Source organism: Octopus sinensis, linkage group LG2, assembly GCF_006345805.1.
Source record: "Octopus sinensis linkage group LG2, ASM634580v1, whole genome shotgun sequence".
NCBI lineage: Eukaryota > Metazoa > Mollusca > Cephalopoda > Octopoda > Octopodidae > Octopus > Octopus sinensis.
The window spans coordinates 183,415,559-183,438,161 of NC_042998.1; the positions used below are offsets into that span (position 1 = coordinate 183,415,559).

The 22,603-nt window shown below is 32.9% G+C and overlaps 1 protein-coding gene across 5 annotated transcripts in view; it reads left to right on the forward strand.

Annotated features, from left to right (window-relative positions):
- Positions 1-1,663: 1,663 nt before the first annotated feature.
- The window catches only part of LOC115230727 (poly(U)-binding-splicing factor half pint), a 48,505-nt gene continuing 27,565 nt past the window's right edge, over positions 1,664-22,603 (forward strand). For 2 of the 5 annotated variants that reach the window (XM_029800873.2, XM_029800887.2), the window contains exons 1-3: positions 1,666-1,980; positions 13,440-13,488; positions 15,706-15,772. Coding sequence is in view for 2 of the 5 variants with exons in the window: in XM_029800867.2 (XP_029656727.1) it covers positions 1,924-1,980; positions 13,440-13,488 (106 nt within the window). In the remaining 3 variants the exon portion in view is untranslated. Of the gene's footprint in view, positions 1,981-13,439; positions 13,489-15,705; positions 15,773-22,603 lie in introns of all 5 variants that reach the window. The other 3 variants (XM_029800867.2, XM_029800862.2, XM_029800881.2) reach the window with 3 other exon arrangements.

A 22,603-nucleotide genomic window follows, 5' to 3' on the forward strand; every position in this document is an offset into this window, starting at 1 on the left:
AAGCAAAAAATAAAAAAGTGGAATTTTGTGAAAAGATTTATAATTTTGATGCTTGCGTTTCAGTTAGTCAGTCAGTCACACAATCAATTAACTACCGTAAATCCTCGAGTATAGTCCGCCCTTGAGTATAATACGCAAGGGATTTTTAGGGGGCTGTACCTCTGAAAAACCTAAACCTTGTGTATAATACACACCCCTTCTCTAACTTGAGTCAAGGAGATCTATATAACGTCCTTGGTTTCTAAAAATGTATACAGTAACGTCCTTTATTATTATTGTATATATAACATAATGCAAACGTGTAGCTTTTTTGTGCATTTTGTTTGCAGAAAATAAAGAAATAACAGTAATAATAGTAATAACGTTTAATAAATGTTGCTTACTGCAAGTTATGGATGATTCTTTTATGACTTCATTGCTTTCAGGCTTAGCTTAAGGTATTTTCGCGCCCGACATCACAAACTGCATCTGAATAAACATTGCCGGACAGCAAATAGAGACTAGGACATTGCATAGAAAATATTTTTCATTTTTAACCTCACATATAGTACGCACTAGGGATTTTGACCTTTAAATTCTGGGGGGGAAATGCGGATTATACTCGAGGATTTACAGTAGTTTAGCTATTGCTCTCTCAGTACTGAGTAAAGACCTTTCTCTGATCTCTCCATAAATTTCGGTACCCCGCTCTTCAATATTTGTTAAATTTACCTAATTCATTTCACCCCATCTCGTTCGTTATTGTCCCTTCTTTCTTTTACCGTCTTTTGGGATCCCGTCAAACATTTTTTTCGTTCACCAGTTGTTACTCTTCCTGTAGATGAGTCCCATCCAACTGTATTTCAATGAGTGTCTGGAATTCACAATGTCATTTAGCATCGTTTACATGTTAATAATTGGATCAAAGTTCTGCATTATTATTTTAGCCACACTTCCATATTTTATTCTTAAGAGACAAAATACTACCATCACCAGTAAGAAAAGACAGTTTACAAATTAATTTTAAAATTGTATAAAAAAAGTAATCAATAAACAAAATAAAAAAGTATATACACTCCCTTGGTTGCAACATTGCACTAGACAACAGTAATGGGATCTTTTCGGTTTGAACGACAGTTTTTTCCAGCGGTGTCATATGAAATTGTCACCCATAATGATGACCCTAGTATCGATCTATTGCATTTCATTCTATTTTGGGGTTAGGGTTAGGGTGGGGGAAGGGTATCTTTTTACTTCAGAAATGTAAATAAACCCAATCTGTTTCTTAAACGAGGGACATATTCATACGGCACATAATGTTTTCACCTTAATAGACGTCATTGATTGGTTGAAATTGCAGAAATTGAAGCAAAAAAAAACAACAACAAATATCTTACAAACTATAGAATTTTCTCAATAAAGCCAAGAGAAAAAGATGTTTTACAAACACATTCTATAAATATACGAAGTTTAAAAGAGTTTAGTTACATGGAAATTATTTAAAAAAAAACTGTCGTTCAAACCGAAAAGATTCAAGAAGCCTATATATACATTCGTTTCACATGCATAAAAAAAAAAACAAAAAAAAAATCAGTTAGCTTATATCTATTGTCCTACAATATAAATTTCAGGAAAATATGACGTCATAATTTCCGACTTCCGGTTCTTTAATACGCAGGTGCAGCCGGAAGCCAACATTGGTCAGTCGACTTCGAAATACTGAGAATTTCTAGTCGTACTTAAACGTTTTTCCTGTAAATAATTCAATAAATTAAACGTTTACAGAGAATTTGAAAGATCATTGATTACTTTACTATCTATCTATATAGATAAATAAATATACTGAAGAGAAACAAGGTGCTTTCAGAAAGCCTTGTGTGTGTGTTATTTTACAAGCACGAAGGATTCCTATCATCTTTATACCGAATTACTTTCCATTTCATTATGGCACTTACTATGTCGGATTTGAAAGCACCGAAGCACAACGGTGATATTATGGAGGTGAGTTCTGTTCAGTTAATTGATAATGTGGAAATATTGCATTTGATCAACAAACGATATATTAAATAAATGTCGTTTCCTCGACCTCGCCATCTTTGCCAGATCCCCGTCACATGTCTGCATAGGAATATATTAAACGGAATATAATGTATAATAAGAATGGGTTTTGTCTCTTATTTTTCATTAATTTCTCTTAAATATTAAGCAAAATCACACATCTATATTATAAATTTTAATTGGCAATCTTTCGTCTCTAGTAGACCTTTCCGTCGATTTCCGTAAAAAAATTATTTTTTTACATATGGGCTTGCGGGAACTTTTGAAGTAATGAGAGCGAAAGAGACTAAGAGAAAGCGATTGTATGACGAGGGAAGTTCTTTTGAAGTTACCGTGCATGGGAGCATTGATGGGGTGTGGGAGACAGGCAGTATGTTGTGTAAGTGAAGTGCTTCTGTTAGTGTGTGTGAAGAGATAGAGAGAGTAATGTGTGAAAGAAAGAGATAACTGAAATTTTTTACTCGGTGTATGTGTATATGTATGTATATTACTTCAAAAGTTCCCGCAAGCCCATATGTAAAAAAAAAAAAAAAAAAATTTTTTTACGGAACGGAAATCGACGGAAAGGTCTACTAGAGACGAAAGATCGTCTTATAAATTTTAATTATTATTATTCATGAAAGCAGGTTTTGCTTAAAACGCCCATTCCTATTTAAATTCATATTTGCTTTTACGTAAACAATTTAGGTAATTACTTAGTGGAAAAAAAAATAAAAAGATGAATATTTCAGTTAAATGTTGAAGAAATTAAATTTACTAAGTACTTTAAATACCCATTGAGCAAGGCAAAAAAATGCCCTGCAATATTTTCTTTATTGTAATATATTACTACATGTCGCCATTCTGCAAAATATATCTTATCTAAAAAATAAAAATTTTCAGCGTGGTATATACTTCCTCTGTTATTATCGTTTTAGATTAGACTCCTTTAGGAGAAATAAATTGATTTCCCTCTCGCTGCACATATATATTATATATGTAGTTGTATGTAGTAAATATGTAGTTGTGCTGATTACATATATCTCTATTTGTATTAGATTTCATTTGCTGTCCATTTGAAAATAATTTCGAAATGTTAATGCTATCATTAGTTATGTTGATCGTATATTGCAGTGAATCGCTTGAGGATCTATCTATCTATATATATTTAGCTATATATATATTTATATATATCTATCTATATATATTTATCTATATATTATATATATTTATCTATATATTATATATATTTATCTATATATTATATATATCTATCTATATATATTTATATCTATCTATATATATCTATATATATTTATCTCTATATATCTATATATATTTATCAATAATAATAAAGGGTGAAATTAATTAATTTGGAATAATCATCAATTTCACCAAGTAGTATATATTTATCTATATATAATATATATATATATCTATATCTATATCTATCTATATTTATCTATATCTATCTATCATCTAGATAGATAGAAAAAAGAAACCATTCAAGGAGTCTGGAAAATTCTCCATAATTAATTTAAATAAATTTTTAAATGCTAATAATATAACATTTTCATTTCTTATGAAGCATGGTACTTCTCATTTGAAATTCCGCCGCGCGCGCGTGTGTGTGGTTTAATGATGGTAAGATTTAGAAATAGAGGCAGAATTAATCTTATACACCGAAAGTAAAATATGAAGAAAAAAACTGAGATGCTCATAACTAATTACTTTCTGTATATTTATCTATATATGCTATTACAACAATATACATGCATTTTATTTTATTAAAATTGTTTAACATAAACAGAAGAATAAGCCTTATAGAATATACATGTTAGTCTGTCTTTCGTGAACAATTAAGCATTGGTCTGGACACGTCTACCGCCACTTCGGTTGAAATGCTGTCCCAGCCGTTTGTCCTTGATTCTTCATTGTCTGCCACTGGTGATACGCGGGTCTTTTAGTCTTAACAAAAACGTTTCTGTATCAGTTGTAAACGTATGGTAGCTATGATGTTCGGTTCCCGAATCAGTTTTGGCCCCCACTAGTTTACTGATCAAAAGCTTTCCAGTCTTATAGATAAATAAGCCATCTTGTCTTTTTGTTTAGTCAGCGTATCTTAGGACTGACTACTTATCTAATTAATCTCTCTCTCTCTTTTTTAAAGACGATATGGCTAGCGACCACGTAGAAGGTTCCCTCTTATATTAACTCAAGCAAACTAGTTTTATGGAGTGTGTCTGTCGTTATGCTGTTATGCAGCTATTAATAAACTGTTTTTACGCAAAGTGATTAGTATCTCAATAATGATTGAAAGCTGATCTCGGCCTTTCAACTCCGGCGGTTCGACTCTTGAAAGCTAAAAGCATATGCAACGGAGCCTGTCAAGTTGCATAGGAAGTTAAATTTGCAGATTTGCCCTAAATTTTTAAAACAGCCAACAAGAGTTAACTTTTAGGTCAAAGCAGGTTACATGACGTGCTCAAAATAGCAGCCAAATCTTCCTCGATCACATCCTAAGATGGTGTGGTCACGGCTGGAACGTCTTTGCTTGTATGTTAAACTCCATCAGAGCAAACTTGAGATTAAAGAATCAATAAAATAAACCACTCGTGCGTAAATGAGCCACTTGGTAACAATCCGACAAAATTACCGCGAAGTTGCAAATTAGAAAAGCAATTTTATAAAATCCTAGCATTTATTATATTCAAGTAATTTATTTTTTAAAAATCCAATCAACATGGCACAGATTTATAACTTAGAAAAAAAAAATTGTTTTAAATTTCCCTCCTAACCTTTTGTCATTCTTTTATAAATTAACGTATTTGTTGGAAATAGAAAACTCTAGAATTCTGAGTCCCGAAACTCCCATGTAATTTTCATATCACATGAGCTAAGAAAAATACGATTCTTCTTAATCACAACGTTTCTGTTTCTGAAGAGGTCTTACTTATTTATTTTCCATATCTTTTGTTGTGCAGCGTTTGGAAAGGCCAATCTCCAATGACGTCCCGCGTCTTGCTTTCCTAACCGTTTAGTCGGAATCTTTATGTGGACGAAGCACTCACTGGATGGACATTGTAAATCTACACACAATCAAGCTGACACGCACACACTCAGTTCGCATTAGCGCCAAATTAGGATTTTCATATTGCAAGATCCTTGAAAGGGATAATCATTAGATTGATGTTCCTTACACTCCTTTGATCCGTTTATTCGATCCCATTTGCAAAGGGAAAATATGCAATATTTTTTTGCATACGTGGCGGCCCTTATTTGAATATATATATATATATATATTTTTTTTTTTTGCATCAGTGACAGAAATTGTGTTGATATTTTTTTTTAACGCCGGTTCATTTTTTTTGTATAACTGATTTCGTCTCATAAACCAGTAATTATTGTAAATGCAGCACGGATTTTTGTCAGTGAACAGGTCGCGGATTTTAGCGACGAAAATATTTTGACAAATTAAACTTAAATGTTGAAGTGAATCGAACGGCTTTTGTGTGTTTCTTAAATGGCTTACAAACACCTTCCACGCTGCAATTGTTTATTGTAAATAATTCGTTTGAAAAGAAAAATTTCGAAAAACAAAAAAAAAATCAGTTTTTTAATATATAGTCAAGTAAATAGCGATAATAAATTTTAAAACTTGTTCGGGCTTGAAATATCCGGCAAGCAAACAAAGCAACGATAGTTTCTTCTTTTTTTTTTGTGTGTGTGTGGTTAGATAGAATGGTGGAAGTATTGCACTTAGAGAAAAAATTGTGGTGGTTTGCATGCGTAAATGTTATTTCATTGAAGAGCGAAATTGAAGTCTTATTTATGTGAGAAGTATAAATACACTAAGCGAACATTATTTTACATATTTTGATGGAATATGTTGATTAAGACCGACACCAATTTGCAGCAAGACTTAAAAAGGCGAATTCAGCATCTGCAAAATTTGATCTCACCAAAATAATGATGCACTGTAAAAGTATCTGAGATTGTCTGTCCTGACTAATAATAGATATGATATTGTTTTGCAGACACTAAGTGGTATCGGGTGTTCTGTTAAAATGACCCAATTCTTATACAGCAGTATGAAGTTGCAGTTACTTTTAACTGTCCATGAAGACATTTTGCATATTTCTTTCTTAAGACACAGAAAAGGTTTTGAAAATGCAAATATATGGGGAATGTAATTGTGCAGCATTCATACCTTTTTTAGTGGCATCAAGCATAAACCTTAACGATTAGAAGAAGACATGACAAACACGAAACCTGATTGCTATGTTTATTTATAGTTTACAGCAGCTGCAGTTGTATTCTTAGATATTAATTAGATTTTAGCTGAGTGAGCATAAATAAATTGCACTTGCTGGCTTTCAGCAGTTTTTGGAATATCAGATAAGTAAAGCATTTCGATTCAGTAAATACTGACCCCCATCCGAGATTTTAACGATAAAATATTGGAGTTACTACGATAATTATTTTATGCTGTAGAAATGAAAAGTCGGTCGCTGTTCAGAGGTCCCGTAGGGTTAGGGTTAGTTTTTAGGGGCCTCTGTATTTAAGTAGTACCCAGAAACCCGCCTTATCGCAAATTTGCGATCGATAATAATTATAATAATAGATTTTTACTGGAGGCACACGGCCTGAAATTTTGGGGGAAGGGACTAGTCAATTACATCGACCCCGAAAGGATGAAAGGTAAAGTCGATCTCGGCGGAATTTGAACTCAGAACGTAGCGAAGCATTTCGTCCGGCGCGCTAACGGTTCTGTCAGCTCGCCGCCTTATAATAATGGTTTCAAATTTTGGCACAGGGCGAGCAATTTCGGGGAGCGGGTAAATCGATTACATCAACCCCAGTGCTCAACTGGCACTTAAAGGATGGAAGACAAAGTCGACTTAGCGGAATTTGAACTTAGAACGCGAAGCATTTTGCCTAATAATAATAATAATAATAATAATTATTATTATTATTATTATGACTCGCATTTTAATTAGTGAAAATAAACACAAAATCTCTATGAAGGTTTGTAGAATTGATTTTTCAGCTTGGCACAAGACCAACTTTTACAGATGTATATTATTAGTTGAATATATTGACCGAGTTTACATATTAACGTCCAAGTTGACTCAAATCCAGTTAACTGAACGATAAAACTCAGTAAAGTATTTAGTTTGGCGCTTTACTGGTTTTCATCAACTTAATAATATTGATTTACCTATGTTTTATCAATATTTCGAGATTTGTAGACTTTATCAGATCTGTAGTACATGAAAAAGTGTGTGCGTAATAAAATGTTTTGTAAAATATGTCAGTATTTAACGTGTATACATTAAAAGAAAGGTTTTTATCCGATATGCACGGTATCTCGAGGAGAAGAAACAAAGTTCGTCACATCGTCAGCTTCAACTAGCATTGTTAAAACTACACAAAAAAAGCTCATTTGGAAAAGTAAACGGAGTTGGGTGGATTAACTCATAATAGTGAACTCAACAAAATACGGTTAATTATTTGAAAGCTTTCAGAAAAGGAATCCCTGTCAGACGAGTTAAATATATATATAAGATGGTCCGATTTGAATTTTATCTTCTACGGAAGGAAGAGCAAGCCTTCTTCTATCATACTCTCAATTTTGGTCAACTTGTGCCGCAGGATCTCGGAGGAGATAGTGTTAGTTGAAGGCTACCAAACCTGCCATATACAGACAACTTCAGCTTTATATATATATAGAGATGTAATAAAAAAAATTTCGAATTGATGCAGATTTTTTGGCTGTCGTTGTTTCATCACACCGATAACCAATGAAAATATCTTGGTCATCGGCGTGAGCTGGTTCTTTTCACTTTAATGTTTTTGTCTGTTTTTTTAATTTCGATTTGCATACGTTCAATTCGCTACTACCAAGTTTCATCAAGTTTAAATGGGGGGGGGGGAAGAAGAGGTGGGACGGGATAAAAAAATATTTTTTGCATATTCGTAATCTCCGACATCTAAAAAGTAGGAATCCGAAATTATTTTCAAAAAAAAAAAAAAAAAACCATTTTTCAAGGAGAGGTGCGAAACTGCATTTAGCCCCATTTTCTCTTATCTCATTTTAATTGATAAATGCTTTAAGGTGATAAAAAAAAAATGTGTGTAAACAATTTCAAACTGATTAGGTGCAGGATATATAAATGTGCAAATTTTAATAATCCAGTCAACATTTCTATTTCTCACTTTTTTCTTTCTCGTTATGAGAAAAGAATATAGAATACGATAGGTATATGCCTATAACAGTGCATGTGTGTACTAAATGTCTGAGAATTATTGAATGAGCAACAAACACTTTTACCAAGCCGATGATAATGTATATAGCTTCTATATTTGTGTTGTCTGCGCTGTGTCCATGACCTAGATATTTTTCTGATTCAGATTACGTACCGTAAAGGCTTCGCAGCTATGAACAGCGGGAACGATTGTTTTTTTTTTATCAGATTTACAATTGCCTAACGGAAGATATCAATAAAAAGAAAATTATTAATAAACTGTTTTGCAATTTGTTCCACAGTTCCAATCTCTTTGTGATCAAGAGATAAATGTGCTTTTTGTTTCTTATTGTGTGCTTACCCCCCACCCCATTTATTAACGGAAGCAACTATGGGCATTCACAGCATTACTTGCGGGTGGTGAAGTGATTGAAGAAACACTGGACTATCCAATGTGTCATATAAAAAAAAAACCCCAAGAACTTCGTGGCTAGCGGTCCCAATCTCTTCAAACGTCACAAATACGACGGGTTGAAAAATGTTATTTACGTGTAAGTGGTGACACATCTGCGACTTAGCATGCACAGCCGCAGACGTGCTATATCTACCAGATGGATTTCCCTATTTCGATCTGTATGCTTTCATTTAAGATATACTACATATATATATATATATATATATATATATATATATATCTGGAAGCATTGCACTTTATTTACAGTTTGAAATAAATAGTCGATATTCGATTAATTTTGATTTTTGTATATGCACAAATTTGCGTCTATTATTTGTTAGGGTGATCATGGTTGAAATGCGTTTGTTGAAACCAGAGGGAAAAAAAAATTGCCGATTCCTTAAAAGAATGGAATGTTATGATTGAAAAACTATAGTCACAATGTTACACACACACATACAATTCATATTTGAAATGCACGTGTAGAAATCAAGTTTGACTATTATATTTTTCATACCATGTAGATTGTACATGAGATTTCAGATGTCACCAATGGCAAGGTCAACTCCTGCAATCATTTTTCAGAGCCTTTGACACCGGTGGGAAGAATAGGAAGTTATCTTCAGACCAAAACCTAAGTGGATTCTGCTAAAAACTTTCCAAGTGATGGTGACTTAGGTTCTACTCAGTGGGATCAAATTTGAAAGCTTATAGTTTGCTATGCAAGCTTGTATATGCCACTCATGAACTGGCACTGAACTGACCTAACAATTTACAACAATGTTCATGTATGCATTGTCAGCATGGGCTAAGAATGGACAAAACTCCATCCCTCAGGCTACTTAGAAGTTTGACTAATTTTCAAATTTTATTTAATGTTCTTCAAATAGCTCAGCCAACATATGATCTGCTTGCTAAATGCATGTGGTTTGTGAGCAACCATTTGACCATCCCTGCTATGTAACTAAATCTCTCTATCTGTCACTATATTTTGTTTCTAGTATTACCATGCATCTATACTATACAAGTGGTTGTACAAGAAGCACAAGGGACAAATTCTGATGGCCAAGGCCAAGGAGAACCACTTGATGAAGGCAAAAATGCTTCTGAACAAGCTGAGCTGGAAATGATCTGGTTTTTAGATGCAAAGAACTTCCACCTGGACAAGTTGCGCAACACACAGAACATCAGGTAGCTTGCCTACAATCCATGTGATGTCCCATGTATCATGAAAACTAACATCCCCCAAACTTTGATGGCTTTTGGGTGTGTCTTCAGTGAGAGTGATGTCATGCTGCTCCATATCTTTGAAGAGGGCTTAGGGTCAGTTCAGATGTGAAACTGCTGGAGAATGTGGTCAAACTCTGGCTGGGGAGGCCATATGTGTGATAACAGGATTTGGCTCCTTGCCATACCTTCCGAAAGAGTCAGATGTGGTTGTTGAAGAATTTCTATAACTTCGCTAGCTCCAATTTATGGCCTCCTAATCCCCTGATTGCAATCCCTAAGACAGACACCATGGCCAAGCTGGTAGATAAAATCAAGATGTTCAAAGATCTCAAGGACACAGGAATGCATTCATCAGGTTCCACAGCTGTTTTGAGGCTGTAGTGGAAGCTTTAAGTAAACTTATCTCTTAGCTGTAATTTCATTGATATTCTTGACTTTTTGAAATATTTTTTATTTTTGGATGAGAATATTGTTTTCCTGTTATGCAAACTGTCAAATTTAGTCAGAACATCCTGTAAATAATGCTACGTATATCTTGTTTTTTTAAAAAATTTCATGTTAAAATTTGTAAACAAATAGCATTGTTGGCTCCAAGGTTCCAACAGGCCAGTCATTTGTTTAATGTATTTCTGATGGCAATGGTGATAAGGAGCATCTGTAAACTCTGTGGAAAGGATTTCATTCAACTAGCACAATTTTTTGCTACTGTTAACATCCCTTGTTGATAAATCTTGGTTAAAGATATGAATGCATACACACACATTGAACTTGTGTATAGTTTCTATCCACCAAATTCCATTCACAAGATACTGCAATATAAATGTGTATGCAAGTTCATATATTTATGTATGTGTGTATACATATATATATATATACATACACATAAGTGGGGTGGTACTGAAAAGTTCTTGGCTTTCGGTAAAAGAAAATACAGGAGGATTAGTTAATGTGATTTTATTCAACATTCTCCCCTTTCAGATTCCCACATTTATTGCAGTTCTTAACCTTCATTTTATTTTCTAAAATCAAGGATAGCGAAAGTAATGCTCTTTTCTCTATATAGAATCAGAACATGTAGCTTGTAAGCATCAGTCTCTCAAAATAGATATCCTATACAAATGATTGCAGACTTCATATGCATACTCCATCACTAATCCTATTCAGTTGTTATTAAGCACCCACTTTCTTTAAAGATACATATCAATATGTGACATGTGATCTAGCCCTAGCCACTTTCTGATTTGTGCTGGCCTATTGTGAAGGATCTATTGATCTTTTACAACAGGTCAGTACAGCTTGGCATTGGGTGTAGGCATATTTATTACTTTCTGATTGAAGGATCAGAGATCTTATTTCATTAGTGATGCACTTAAGACACTGCTTAAACAATTGAAATGCATTCATTTGGTAATAGCTGAAAAGTTGTAGATCTTGAAACTGGAATTAGGCACTGAGAATAAAGTGCTAATAAGTGTTCAGAAGATCATGAATTCAATATTGTTTCAGGTAAACTGCACACTGTCACTACATATTTAAAAAAATACAAATCATGATTACTTTATCACCGTAAAGATGAATAGCACGAAGTGAAAAACCTCAATGTTGCTACAAATACTGTGCTTAAATGTCACTGAGGATCTCTTCTGATGAACATACATCATCATAGCCTAATCTGATTGACAAAGACTGGCTTTTCACTTGAGAGCCCCCAAAAAGTTCATGTCCCAGCTATGAACCCTCTACAAAGCTCTCATGAGTGAGACCTACAATGTTATTCCAACACCAAGGCCAATGCTGCTGCTACCCCCTCCCCTAGACTATCCAAAGAAAGACTCCTAGATTGATTATTATGAAGTCAATTACTGGCACATTCCAAAACTGACACTCAGATATACTATCTCTCTACCTTTTCTAACAATAGTGCAATGGCCTCTACTTTTTGGAGCTGGTTTGTTTCATGTCACTCCCGCTAAACTCCCTTGATTTACTTGTCTCTCTCTTTTTTATTACCCTTATTGTGTCCACTCTCTTAGTTCCATACAAATCACTATATCTAATCCTTTCACCTCAGTTTGCTAACCCTCTGAAATTTTTATCAACATGTTTTTTCTCGTCTATATCAACTTGAAACTATTCAAGAGGAATGTTGCCCATGTTGATTTCATTGGTCTCACAGCCCTTCCCCCGACAAAGATTTATGCTAAGAAAAATGTATGTGAAACAGTTACAGAAAGTCATTGATTGATTTGGGCCTTATTTGCATTGGTTAAAAATATAATATTTATGTATCAGTAAGAATATATCACTGAAATAGTTTGGTATTGTTTTGCTAATGGTATCGTAAATCTATAATAATGATTCTACATTTGTGTTTGGCTCTTATATATAACCTAATATTTTATAAGGAATTTAAAATTTCTGAATGGTATAACAATGCACTATAATACAAACAATGGACTATATGCCTGTTGTAATTTAGTCATCCATAGTGTGATATGATATTTCGGAATAATATTCCTTCTTCAGATATTCTTAGATGGACTCACTGCTATAATCAGTTTTCCAACGGCTTTTATTTTTTTGGGAAGCGTCTCAGCAGTGGTCTCACGATGCTCCTTTCAGAATTCCTCATGAGTAGTGTGTGAGGTCAGCTATGTCTCAATCACATGTGTGCTGGTACATCCTTAGTACTGCTTCTAAGTTATGTATTATATGTGCTTTTTTTTTCTCTCTTTTTTTGTTATAAACTACAGATGAGCATATTATCAAAAATAAACCTACACGCATAGGAAGCTATACTCATACACAGACTAGGGCGCCAAATTAACAACAGGCTGGAGGTTGGTAATCAGTACATTATTTAGATACATTTGGATGCGTGTAGGTTCATTTTTGATAATATGCTCATCGGTAGTTTATAACAAAAAAAAAGGGGGGAAAAGCAAGCTGCACGTATAATACATAACTTAGAAACAGCGCTACGGATGTACCAGCACACATGAGATTGAGACATGGCCAACCTCACACACTTATCATGAGGAATTCTGGAAGGAGCATCGTGAGACCACTGCTGAGACGCTTCCAAAAAGAAAGAAAAGCCGTTGGAAAACTGATTATAGCAGTGAGTCCATTCCGAAATATCATATCAGATTATGGATGACTAAATTACAACGGGTATATAGCCCATTGTCTGTATTATAGTGCATTGTTATACCATTCAAAACTTTTTATTCTTTACAAACAATACACAATGCTTCAAGCGAGCTACAATACTCTCCTAATATTTTATGAGTATAAACAATTTATGACAGCATTTATAAACTATATGACTAGGTACAGGTAAATGTGATTATTAAATGCATTGAATGTGCATGACAATAAGATATCATTATATTTATAGCATGGGGAAATAAGATTTCTGGGAATTCTGTATAAAATTTAATTTATTTTTACCATTTATTTGGCTTAAAATCAAATATTTGTTGTTTCAGTTGGATTTGCAGCCAGACGAACGAGCCAAAGTCCTCAAATTGGATGTGGGTAAGTGAAAAATTGAGCAGCATCATGGTTTTTCTTTTACTGAAGATTTATGTGGCACAAACTTGTGGAAGCTACAGTTGCACTCATAGATATTTGACCTCATTTTTTTTTTTTTATAAACTCCCCTCATATTGGCTGACTCTGCCACCTGATATTGGCATGGTTACAACCTGTAAACAATGTCAAATTCATAAAACAATCTGGTTTGGAACAAAAAAAAAATTGATGTTGGTGTGATAAGGAAATGTGCTTCTCTAACAGCTGTATCCACTGTTGGTGATTTTAGTTGTATTTGATATATTTATTTTACTCTATCAAAGTTGTTCAGGGCTTTCAGTATTTTCCCCCCTCGCTATTTATGTACCCCCTGCTAGTCATCATGCTCTCATATATATCCTCTAGTGCTGGTGCCATGAAAAACTCTACTCAATACACTCTGTAAAGTGGTTGGGATTAGGAAAGGCATACAGTTGTTGAAACTAAGCCAAAATGAGTAAGATTTGGTCTTCCTACCCTATGGAAGTACAGCAATGACGCATCCAGGCCATGTCATCATGGAAAGTTGACTCAAATCAATGATGATGATTTCTTGTTTTCATTGTTGTGGTAATAGGTGCATGATCACTGCTATTTTGTTGCAGTACACAAGCGCATATATGCCGACGATGTTAATTGTTAATTTGTCTTCAGTAGAATACTCTGTATTTAGATTGTTTGAAAACTATTTAATTGGCAGAGGCATAGTACTGAGATTTTGTAGGCTTTCTTAGACTAATGAGATCAAAATGGATTTTCAACTTGAGCTATAAGGAAAATATAGCCAGGAATGTGGTTCTGGGGAATAAGCATTTGGAAAAGTGAGGGGCTGGTTAATAGGTGGGCTTGAATAGTGATGTACAACTTCACTAGTTTAATGTAACAGAAACTATTATAGTAAAAGTGGAAAATAAATAGCACATTTGCATAAAAATTAGTTGTGCAGTGTTGAATGAATTTTTGCCAATAGACATGAGTTTTTTTGTTTTAATCTGAAACGGACTCTAGGATGTTTGTGTGTGTATTGTTGCAACAATGTAATTTCAGATGTATGAGTGGTCATATTTGTGTTTTGGTATTGTTTAGTATGTTTGATTGGTGAAGTTGTAGATACCGATCTGGAAATATCTTGGCAGGATAATTGTAACATACATGGGTTTTGATTTTTTGCCAGTCAGTTTAAATGATGCTTATAACAAGAAACTAATTGATGTACTTCACTGATGCAAAAAAAAACATTTTAACCTATAAAAAAAAAGTTACCTTTAGCACACTGCAACAGTTTAGTTTTTTACTATTTACTGTTGAAATTGATACTCTCTGTTATGTACCATAAATTGAGTGATTGGTGAAATACATGCTTCTACAATTCATGTAAATATCTTCAAATTTTTCAGCTAAATTTTTGGTGTTAAATTTTCTTTATAACATTTGTTCAGTTCAAGTTGTAGTGAAAGAGCTGTCTTTTAGGAACCATTTGCAAGTTCTGAAGACAAAATGAACTGGGAATCCTGTTGGCATTGTATTTTTGTTTAACAAATTTTCTAATGGATTTGTGTGTGCATGCATGTGTATGTATGTCTGCAAATCTGTTTTAAAACATTTCTTCAGAATCTTTTCTACAGCTTTGAAAAAATATTTTTGTTAGAATGATAATCAGTTTGTGAACTGTGAAGTAGATCATACTGAAGGATTAGTATTTATGTTCTTTAGTTATGGCATTTAGAGGTTTAGCACTTAATAACTTGATTATGAGTTTGTTAGTGTCAACGGATTTCTTTATATTTTTAAATTACAATTTGAGAAACCTTTTATTTTGTGTTGATTCAGTTTTATCAGTCAAATTTTCCTCAGATGTGGCATACAGCTATTATTGGAGCTAATTTTCTTGGATTACATCAACATCAGTGTTTTAAAATAACTCCCATACATTTGCAGCATTAAAAAGATGTTAAATAAAAAAATAAAAATCCACACTATTTCTTGCAATAATTGCATATGGGGATGAAAAGGAGCTAAACATGTTGATATATGTAAATTAGTTTTTGGCTTTTATAATATTTTTCAGGTGATGAGATGCTGGCGTCTTTTGAGTAGGTCATCTTCATATCTTTCCCTTACAACCAATCAAGTACCAGCTTCTCATATCTATCTCTTTCTTTTTTCTCTCTATATTTGCAGCACTGAAAACACAAGGTCTCAAGGAGACCCAAACCTTGTACCTCAGTCTCAGACACCAGTTGCTGATGTAAGAGGAATGATTCAGCCGAACCATCTGCTTTTGGCAGCATTATTGCAAATCTTTATTATGATATGGTTTATCTATATTTTAAAACATGTTAGTCTAGGACAGAACAGAAATATGTTTATTTGATCAAATTTCTTTTAGAAATAATTTTAAACCTAAAATCTTTATATTGCTGAAATCTAAAATTTATTTAATTCATATCAATCAAGATCCTTATCTTGAAATATTTTGAGAAAATTTAGCTACTGCTTAATTTTAGCAGTAAACGCAAAAGATTTTGACTCTTTATTTTATCGAACTGCCTGGTACTTAATGTTTAAATGCCACTTTTACATCAGCAACATATGCTGTACAGCAGAAACTGTCAGTATGCAAGTAATATATGGTATCAGCAGTTAGTCTTCTTAAGCACACAACTTGGTCATATTTACATTGATTGGCTCAGTAAGTGTTGTGTGGCAATTTTTAAAATCTTGATGTTGTAAAGGTGGATTATTTTATTCCTACAGTTTGTTAGTAGATATTGTTTATTAAAGAGTCTTTAGATTTTCATACTTAGATATCTAGTCCTGATTGACTTTCAAGCAATAGTTTTGTTTGTGTATCAGTAATGTTGCAGATTGTTCACTTGATCCAATCAGCTCTGATCTGCATTATCATGATTACAATAGAGGATCTGATGTCTACTAGATTAAATTTTAGTTTTCTAAATTTTAGTATATTTCTTTTAAAATAAATTTAATCAAACTGTGTGGTTTATTCTGATTATTGGTAGTAAAGTTTCAAGTTTGGGATTGGTAATTATAACAGATTCCATAATAAATCTGCTATCTTTTGATTTATGCTGGAAACAGATAGCTTCAGTTATAGCAAAGAGTTTCAATAATCACTAAATCATAAGTTAAAGAAAAATAGATTATGGAAATAAGTATACCAATAGTTATAAACAAAAAGTACATTAGTTCTTCACTGCAGATAGATGCTGAGGCTTCTATGGTTTAAATCTTTGTAGTAGGTTTTTATGCTGCAGCAAGTTGGCTTTATGTAATGTGGAATGATCTACAATAATAATGGCTGGTGAAACTGAAAATCTAATTAATCATACACGTGTACATAGCACACGCGTGCACACACACATATGCATACACATACACAAACACACACAATACATACACATTTGATGATTGCTCTTAAAAAATTATGTAACATTTTAAAACTTTTAAATTATCTATTATACACACACATACATGCACATAAGCACAAATAAATGTGCATGTGCGTGTGTGTATATATATGCACACACACACACACACACACACACACAAATATATATATAACTCGTGTTGCATATTTTCCCCCCCTGTTTCATGATTTGTCCTAGAAAAAACATTGGTTAAACTGAATAATTTTATCAAAAATGAGTACTGACTTATTACTGGGTTGCTAATCTGTGTATTTTGTTGGTGTGTGTCTGTGTGTGTATGTATATATATATATATATATATATATTGTGTGTGTGTATATACACGTGCATTGTGTAAGGGGAAGAAGGTATTTGGTTTAGACTTAGCTTTATGTATATATGTTGCCTATCCTGTATCTGTTATTTATATCTAAATTGCATCTGAAAAAAAGTAATTCTTTGCTTTTCTATTTCATATTGGATTTGAACGCCATAATTTTTTATGTAGAGTAAAACAATATAAAGAGAAGAAACTACTATATTGTATCCCATCACTCAACAATTCCGTGTCTCACAGACAAAAAGAACTATGTTCATTTATGTTTTTGTGCTTCACCTAAGATATCCCTGAAGCATATAAATGTAGTTACTCATGTATTCTGGTCAAACACCACTGAAAAAGAAAAGCAACAGCATCAGTCAAAACAAAATTTTTCATAACTGGGTTTTCAGCCTTTGGGGATATAATTCTTGAAAAGTATCAGTTGAAATTGTGTGACTTAAATTTTGATTTCTCTATTGTCTTTTTAACAGAGTTTCAACATTTTCTTTGCTAATCAGTTGTTGGGTTGTTTTCTTTCCAGTTCCAATCTCCTGTATTGCATATGGAATCCAGCTTCTAATAGGAAGGATGATATTTCTGAAATATTTTTCATAAGTTTTACTAAAATGAAACATAATTATCACCTTCACTTTCTAGCCTTTTGGTCTAGTTCCAGCTACTTTGAAAGGATGTCTGTATTATTTAGAACTTTCATTGAATTAAATTGAAGTACTCTAGTGATTTTAATGGTTAAAATCCCAGTACTAATTATTTTTTTTGTTTTTTTTTTGTTCCTGAAACTGCTTTAATGCTGGTCGATGCTTGTCTGAAGGAGTTAACAAAAATAGTGTAGCTGTTCATGAATGAATTTTAACATATCAATTATGGAATGATTTGATTGTTTGAACACATCTTCAATCATTTCTCATTAATTAGATCATATACATGACCATAAACTTTAAAAATCTCCATCTCTGTGTGTATATAGATATGTATATATATATATCTCTATATATTCATATGTTCATATTTAAATATAGTGGTGGTATGTGTGTGGCAGAATTGGTAAAGCAGCAAACAAAATACTTTGAGGTATTTGGAATATGCTCCAAGTTCAGACCTTCCCAGATCCACTTTGCTCTTCACTTTTCCAAGGTCGATGAAATAAGCATTGGAATTAATGCAGTCACCTCAGCATGACCATATATAATCAAAGAGGCAGTATTTTCAAACTACTCAGTAGCTCAATAAGAGAACTATTTTGGAAAAACAGTAATAAAGGAATGAAACTAGCAAGATTGTAGATGTAAGAGTCTGGCTTGGGGGTTAGTTTGTTTCCTCTCAATGCTTATGTGCAATTGATGTTTTACTTTAAAGGGAATCATCATCATCATCATTCTTTAATGTCCACTTTCTCGTGCTTGTGTGAGTTGGATGGAATTTATTGCGGTAGATTTTCTATGGTTGGGTGCCTTACCTGTCGCCAACACTCATTTGTTTCCAGGTAAGGTAATATTTCTTCCTGGCTACTTGTGTTTTTACAGAATATTGGAAATGAATGACACTGCTTGACAGTGACAACTATTACAATGTCAAGACAACACATGGATTACATTCATGCACATGTGTATATATATATATATATATATATATAAGACTGGTTTCTTTCTAAGTTTTCCTGTATACCAAACCCATTCACAAGGCTTTGAGCAGCCTGGGGCTATAATGGAAGACACCCTAGTTGTCATGCACCTGTAACCATGTAATTGGGAAGCAAATTCCTCAACTGAAAATGTGTGTATGTATGTATATATATATATATTATATATATATATATATTATATATATATATATATATATATATATATGCTCATTATCATCTCTATTTTAACATCAGCTTTTCTATGTTTGTATGGCATAAGCATGACTTTGTGGTTTAGAAGGTTGCTCCCCAACCATTTGGTCTCAGGTTCAAGTTCTGCTATGGACAAGTGTCTTCTATATATGTACATGTGCGTACCCTTGTCTTGACATTATGTGATGGTTATAAATGAGCATTCCTCTCGTACAAGCAATGTTGTTTGTTTCCAGTCTTCTGTAAAAAGAATGTCTGACCATGAGGAAATATTAACTTGTTTAGAAACAGTTGAAGGTTGTTGACAACAAGAGCATCCAGCTCCCTCAACAAATTCCATCTGACCCAAACAAGCATGGAAAATTTGACATTGTGATGATGATTTTGTGTGTAGCACACATAGAATATGCATGTAGGTATAGATACATGTACGTATATATAGATACATACATATGTGGGGTCGGCTATGTGTGTTCTGTAATACTTGTTTACTTTATAACAATTTTTCAATAATTTTTGTATTTTTTTTTTTATTCATATCAGGTACATTCCAGTTCCTGGTAGCTGTTAAGTCTTATCACTCACATTGTTTTATAATAGTATTGAAATATTTCATCAATCTTTTCTTTCTGTTTGTTTTTCAGTGAGCTGAAATTGATCTCTAAATATTGTCATATCCATTGTTAGTCTTTGTTATACAGTTGTCAGTTACCAAGATAATTACTTATATGGATGTTTAGAGACACAGTCCATGTATATTTTTCTACCACTATAGATTTTAGGTTTCTGTTATCCGACCATGACATTATCAAACTATTCTATCAACTTTTTGCTTGATGGGAGACTACAAAACAATCTGTTGTAACTAACACTATGTGTAAAGCCAACATATTGATGCTGTTGATGCTAAACTGACTTGTGTTGCATTAGCTGGTTCAGTTCACTTCACATTTAGTGGACCATTTATTTATTTAATAACCTTAGAATCCAAATCTAATAAAATTGATTTACTCCCTCTTAAAAATTTAAGTAGCTAGTAATTTAGTTTAATCTAACCCAGTTAAAATACATGTTGATCATGGTGGGTGCAAGTATGATTTATGTCAAAATTATTTCTTAAACAATCTGGAAACAAATTGTTTCCCACTTCTCAGTTAACTTCGTTGTTCCAAGTGGGTCTCATTGATAACTGAATTACCTGTGAACAGATTGAGTGTTCCTGGACATGAAAATTTTTCATCATAACTTTCTTTTTTTAATTCCATCTCTTAAATGATAGAATATTTTAGGTTAAATTGTATTGAAATATATCATTTAGTAAATTGAAAGCTTCCATGTGTAATTATATCTTGCTTTTTTTTTTGTTTTGTTATTAAAACATTACTTCCATCACTTGGATTTGAAAACCAGAAAATAATACTTATTTCTTTCTACCAATTATTATCTAATTATATATATATATTTAATGAAACTTGTCTTCATGTTCATTAAAATGGTTAATGAGAAATAAGATATGTTTATCTTGTTAGACAATTTTCTAACTGTAAAACACGATGCTGCTTTTTCTATGGTGTGAAATGTATTTTATGGATACTGTGCTCATTTATCTTTTAAGGCTACATTTTCGTGGTGTTCTTTATTATTAATCCTTTTAGACTATGATTAGTTAAAAATTTTAAGCTGATATATTGATATTCATTTCCTTTTACTAATATGTCTATGGTGGAGCGATATTCTTATTTCCTTTTCTTGGTTGTTTTGTATATGGTCACTCCATTTATGTTTTTATTTAGCTTCCCAGTAAGTTCCTTTCAGTATTTAGTGAAGTTCTTTGCATCTTCCCTTCCTAGTTCTTAGAAATTTGTAAGCATCTAAGCTTATCTCACTCTCTCGTACCTTATTCTTTTTTTTCAAGTTTCTTCATTTATATTAACATTCTGGTCTATCATATTAAGGGAATCGTAAAACTTTGTTATTGGAAATAGCTGAATGAATTTTAATAACATCAATTGAGCATATGAGATTATCAATCTGAAGATGGTTTTATTTTCTATGCAATAAGACATACCATTAGTTACAGATTATAGCCAATTTAGTGAATGTTCTTAGTTAACATTATAAATTCATCACAGGCTCAACAGTTAAGTCTTCAATATAATAGTTGCCAAGTGCATATAACTCTTTAGATGGAAATCAAAGATAAAATGCTAGCAGTTATGGAATAATCTTCAGGATTAATAAATCCATTCTTAAACATAGTTAATTATTTGACTCATTCTCTATTCTGCACACTGAGAACCATTCTTCTACACTACCCTGCATTTGGTGGCTTTTCCTGAGCTAATAACTTTTGTAGATTACAAACGAGTATGTTGAGATAAAACTGTAAATACAGATTTATATGAAAAGAATCAGTTTTAAGCATGTCAGCCCGTTCTTTGCAGATTTTGTATTTCTAATCAGATATCATTTATCTAGGTTCAATACCAATAATGTTTTGATGCTCAACACAAAGTTCAGATCTGATTAGATTTTATTTTTCACCCCTTGAATCTATAATTGTTGTTCTATCAATATTCCTTTGATGAAATCTGGCAGAGATCTTCAAAATTATACTTTGAATGCATTTCAGTAATTTTAATTATTTGATTTCTTTTTTTAGATTTTAGTTATGCAGTTAACTGTAGCAAAAAAAATATATTTGTCTACTTTAGTGCTATAGTTGGAATTAAGTGTTAAGCTGGGCACTTGGGATTCTGATTTTAACTATTTTCTTTTGATCTGAAGGAAGTGGCTGTGCCTATTGCCCTTCTAGATTTTCTGAGCCCAATAAGATTGAGACATTGAATGAGGATTGTTGGGAAAACATGGGCAGGGAGGGAATTTCAGAAGGTTCACATTTCTAGGAAGGACTGGGGTCAGTGGTTAGTGTAGGCTTGGGGAGTGGTGTGACAATATGGGTAATGAGGAGAGACGAGTCAACAATACCAGAGCAGAAGTGACATGAGACCAAGAAGTTCTGAATAGTAGAATCCACTGTAGTAGCTACAGAAAGGGCAACAATATTTGTGTCAGAAGTTGGGCTGCATTGTGAACAACTTAGGAACTAATCAATCTGATGGACTTACTTTGGATGCAATCTAGGATGTTTCTATATATATAGCAGCAACAATGTTATAGATGTATGGGCAGTACTCTTTTGTTGGGTTGCTTTGAACTTTATAGAGGGCTCATAGTTGTTTGGAGCTGAAATATTTCACTAAAGAGATAAAAATGAAAGCAAGGACTTTGTCGAACAACTTTATAAAATTTAATATTGTTTCAGCATTTAATAATTAACAGAAGGTGCTAGCTGGTTTATTGTTTTGGTTGGATGTTATTTCTTCGTTATATATTTCAAAACAATATATATTGAATTTAGGTTTCCTTTTGGACTTGAACCGTACACTCTGTATATAGCCAGGTGCTGAC